Below are 5,123 nucleotides of genomic sequence, written 5' to 3'. Positions count from 1 at the left end.
ATTTGTTTTGGCAAGGGAGGGAGATGAACGATTGGAGCTGAAAGCCTGAAACTTTGAAAGAAAAAAAAAAAATTGCGGCTGAGGAGAGACAAAGATTATGAGTGATGCGAGGGATGACAGTTGGTGAGATAAAAAATCAATTTATTATAATTTCTTAGAAATCACATCAAATACTGTTTTTTTTATTTATTTCATAATATATTTCCTTTTAGAGAACTGAGAAAACGTGTCAAAAGCTGTTTTGTGATTTATAATTATCAAATAGAATCTGGATTTTGTGTTTTACAATTTATGGATAAAGTTCGCCGAACACTTGAATCCTTAAAAAAAAAGAAAAGAAAATATCAAGTGCGAAACAATATCGATCAGCCCCTTAATTATCAAATATTTTTAGGTTATTGAGAGCAACTCTTAAGTTGATATAAATTACATTATTATATATTTAACCACATATTTGTGGAATAAATGGTAGTTATTTGCCATGCTTGCACAACAACAAGAGACCTATTTCAAGTAGATCTAGCAAAATTTAACATAACTTAATTACCTGAACACGACACGAATAAAATGAGTATATATCGTCAAATTTTACATGGTTATTAAATGGGTTAGATCCGAGTCGACACATATTTTTTCCGCGTCTAGTTAGAATTAAAGTTTTTGACCTATTTACCCGACTAATGATACAATTATATTTTCTATCTTAAATTAATTTCTACATTCTTGTCATTAAAAGTGAAATATTAGACATGATTCTCTTTTTGGGGGGGGGGGGGGATGGACATATACTGGGTCATTTATTAAAATTTATAAAGATTTAGACCTTCAATAATGGAAATAAGTAATATTTTGGAGCTATGTGTAATATATGTAAATATTTTATGTAAATTTGTTAAAATAAATAGAAATTAAGTGGGTTATTAGATAAACCATTTATTTTCCATATTAAGTTTGGGATATTAATATTTTGATACGATTATTAAACGGATTGTGTTTGGGTCAACCTAAATTTGATACGACATGAAGCTAATATGACACTAACATGATTTGGTGACCTATTTTGTTAGCTTAAATTACAATGTTTACACAACAAGAGATCTACTCTGGCAATCAAATAGGAATGATAGATTCGATTCTACAAACAAAAAATATTTTGTGTCATTGTCAAAGAACCTTAGTCTTTTCCCTCACGGGTGCTGAAGTCTAAGTAATTTACTTGTGCATTATTCTAAATGCATTGCTAGATATTGATTGGATGTAATTAGTTAGTTTTTTTTAGATTAATAATATTTATATTGGTAATTATCTAGCTATTTAGAAGATAAGAAGTTTTTTAATTGATGAAACTTTTTTAATAAAAAGTGGATGCTTAAAGAAATTAGAACTTTTTAATTAGTTAATTAATTATTTGTCATTATATTAAATTATATTAGATGAATGGTTAGCATTAAAACACTTAAATTCAAAGGTCCACAATAATCCCGTCATTAATATTGTAAAAATACATATAGCATCACAGAGAAATTTATTTTTTATTTAAAAATACAAGGTAAATTCTGTTCGTATTTGACACAAATTTATTAGCCATATTTAGTAGAAGATTAAACTAGAGTTATGATATTTTAGGCTCTTAGTAGAATTAAATAAAATTTTTAACTATGCTTGATAGCCTCCGGATAATGCTATACATTCTATAAAAAAAAAAAAAAAAAAATCAAATTGAATTAATGGAGAAATAAAAAAGAGTTGGAAGTTTTATAAAAAAAAATGAGGGGCAAAAATGGAAAAAGAATAATGAGCCGAGGAGGAGTTTCCATATCTTCTTGTTTACTCCTATAAATACAGCAGAGCAGAGCAGAGCAGAGCGTAACCTTTTACATTTGCTAATTACAAAAACTCAAGATAACAAACACTCTCTCTTCCTTACTGCGCAAAAACCGAATATTGAATATTACTTAGCAAAATCCCACTCGAAAATTTTATAAATTCTGCATATATAGACCCACAATCCGTGTCTCTATACGTATTTTCTTCTCATATAAGTGGGCTAACAAAAAGATTAGAATCAATCTTTCTCATATAAGCATAGAAGGAGAAAGATTGATTCTTGATTGAGTGATTAGGGTGTTTGGATAAGGAAAACAAGTGGCATGAGGTTGAACGGGGAAATTTCTCACAAGGAAGACGAAGAAGATGAAGAAGAGAAACAGAGTGGGGTTTTACAGCCAGAGAGGCTGGTTGTTGGTTATGCTTTGACTTCCAAGAAGAAAAAAAGTTTCTTGCAACCAAAGCTTGAAATTTTAGCTCGGTATATATTAACACACACGTAAAAATATCCATTCTAGTCATTTTGTTTGTACTGTTGTGTAATGTACTAGATACTATGTTTATTGTTAATTATGATTTTTGAGTTTCGTGGGTTTTGTTGTGATATTTTTTCATGCGGGTTGCTCTATAACTAGTGAAATCTCTGTGATTTGACAAGTTTATGGGTTGCCAAAGAGTTTAAGAATTATTTTTCGTGTCATTTTTATTATTATGAATTATAATTTATTTGGTGTTTCTGATTTATTTATTTATTTCTTTTCAGTTATGTATGTTTATGGTTATCTGAATATAAGGATTGCTATATATTTCGTAGTGTCTTTTGGTTTGAGCTGTGTTTGATATGGTCATGGCAAAACTACTTTTTGCAAAGGTGATTTGGTGTCCTTTTCTTTAGTTGTGAAATTGTAGTGCATATTTAAAAAATTAGTGATTGATTCCACAAATAAATCTTTGGCAACTGTTTTTGCTGGACTTATCAGTTATGCTTTGCTTAGGGGTATCAAGAATCTTGAATATTTTTCCTCATTTTTATGTGGGAATATTCCACCATATATACCCTTTGGATTAGTCTTAGTGAAGATTATAAAGTCAGTGCCTGATGCTTTGTTCTTTAGTTGAAAATCATATTTTACTTAATAGTTTTGTATTTCCTTGTAACTAAGAATAGTTCTTTTGTCAATGTGTCCCTAAATTCAATGTAAATGATGTTTTCTAGAATATGAAAATCAACCTGACCTTTAGTTCAGATCCTCACTCGGTTTTGTAGTATATGAATTTTCTATTTCTCTTGCAATTTTTGTTATGGATCTTTTGTGTCTGAATATAGTCATAAATAGTGATGATTTTGTATCACCAGAGTATTAAATTGTTACAAGTTCTCAATTAATGTATACCATGTGTTTGAATGATGGTGAGACCTAAACTGGTGCAAATCATAGTCACATGATATAAATTTTGACCTTGTACTATGTAGCGTTATAACGTTCAATCATGGCGACGGAGGTGATGGATCTTCCTCGAAGAACTTGACATGTTTAAACGTTGCATTAAAGTTCTTTAAGATTTTCTTGATTTACATAAGACAAAGGATTTTAGTTAACTAGTTTTATGCTTTTAACTTTGGAGCAGTAATTACTAGGAAGTCTTTTCTGCTGTTTTGTTGATAAACATTTTCTTGCACTTGGTTTTTACTACGTTCTTTTGAGTTTTGAGAAAGAGAAAAAATTTAGTGAGTTGTTTATTCTGAGTGTGAAGTTAGATAAAGTTAATTACTTTGATTGATTAACTTCACAGAATGTTGCCTATTAATTTAGACAGCCAATAACAATCAATGATTTATATTTTTGCTTGGTGCAGAAATAAGGGAATAAGTTTTGTTGCCATTGATCAGAACAGGCCACTGTCAGATCAAGGGCCTTTTGATGTTGTCTTGCACAAGGTGGGTGTTGATCTTTTTTTCACGGAGACTCCAACAAATATCTTTTTCAAAAATCACTTTTTGCTCAATTTTTTTTTTCTCGTTTTGTTGGAGGCTGACTCTATTTGTGTGATTTTGAATTTGTATCTGTCCTTAGGTATGCATATTTCTTTTGTTTGTAATTGGAATACGTGTTTAAGATTTGGAATATCTGATGAACCTTATATTTTTCCAGTTGTCAGGAATGGAGTGGTGCGAGATCATTGAGGTTTGTACATATATACTTCGTGATTCTGCTCTTAACTTCTTGTAGAAATACAACCTGTGGTTGTGGTGCTTTTGACTTGCAACTTATGAAATAACATAAAGTTATGCCATCGATTCATGCTTGAGAATGTATGAACTAACAGTGATTGGTTGAACAACAAAATTTCCCGACCCTTAAAATTTATTTTTTTTCTGGAATAATTTACGGAGATTGCTCACCTTATCATGAATGATGATCAGACAGTTGAAATCGGTCACTCGAAAATGCTATTAAGTGAGGATTTTACATTTTTTATTAATCTAGATGATTTGTTTAGATGTTGATGAGCTGGGTATTTTTATTAATAACAATCCAAAAACAAGATGTTGATTTTTTGAAGTTCTTTTAGGGTCTCATTGACTTAGTTGGAAATAGATGGTTCATTTAGTTTAATTATATGTTGGTATTGTGATTGACAAGAAGAGCTTAATCTATGTTCGGTCATGTTTTCAACTGACTTTGTAAATACCAAATCAGCTGGTTTTGCGTCTGATTCTTTGTCATGTTTGTTGAGTATATGACAAATGAAATTAGAATTTATGCCTCATCTTCCAAGCCATATGTCCTCGGTATGTACTCAGCTTTGCAGTGCAGGTCTTTTACTGCAAGAAATACTGTACACTGGTATCCAAAGAAAATAGATTGACTTTTATTTTAGTTAAACCTTGATGGTACGAGGGAAGCTTTATTAATTAAAGAAAATTTGAACCATTTTATTCTGTTACATGGCTTCAGGACTATGCATTAAATGTTTGATTATATGTTGGCTTGTTTCCGGATCTTAGAAAAAGTATACTCCTGGTTGTAAAACTTCCTTCTACATCTAGGTACGAAGAGCTAGGAGCTGCATTTGAGGCCTTCTTGTGAACTTCAATGCCTTCTGCCTTTTTTGCTTTTCTTTAAGATAGCGTTTACTTTTCGGATTGGAGTGGGAATCTTAAGGAGTTGGAATTCTGGTATTGGGGGTGTGGAGTGGGATTGAAAGTAGGTTGTTTACTTACACTGGAATAAGAGTATAAATAGGAATTAGAATCTCATTAATTGTTTATTTTGTCTTGGAATGGGTAGTGA

General features: G+C 30.8%; 1 protein-coding gene across 5 annotated transcripts in view; it reads left to right on the top strand.

Moving 5' to 3' along the window:
- Window positions 1-1,861: 1,861 nt before the first annotated feature.
- Window positions 1,862-5,123, top strand: part of LOC18034328 (inositol-tetrakisphosphate 1-kinase 3) — a 5,765-nt gene continuing 2,503 nt past the window's right edge. For all 5 annotated transcript variants that reach the window (XR_002903986.1, XR_002903985.1, XM_006422672.2 and 2 more), the window contains exons 1-3: window positions 1,862-2,308; window positions 3,685-3,766; window positions 3,981-4,013. Coding sequence is in view for 3 of the 5 variants with exons in the window: in XM_024178271.1 (XP_024034039.1) it covers window positions 2,151-2,308; window positions 3,685-3,766; window positions 3,981-4,013 (273 nt within the window). In the remaining 2 variants the exon portion in view is untranslated. The remainder of the gene's footprint in view (window positions 2,309-3,684; window positions 3,767-3,980; window positions 4,014-5,123) is intronic.

Source organism: Citrus clementina, unplaced genomic scaffold (assembly GCF_000493195.1).
Source record: "Citrus clementina cultivar Clemenules unplaced genomic scaffold, Citrus_clementina_v1.0 scaffold_8, whole genome shotgun sequence".
In the NCBI taxonomy this organism is placed as follows: Eukaryota; Viridiplantae; Streptophyta; class Magnoliopsida; order Sapindales; family Rutaceae; genus Citrus; species Citrus x clementina.
The sequence above is the reverse complement of the archived record's forward strand: the minus strand, read 5'-3'. Positions and strand labels throughout refer to the sequence as shown.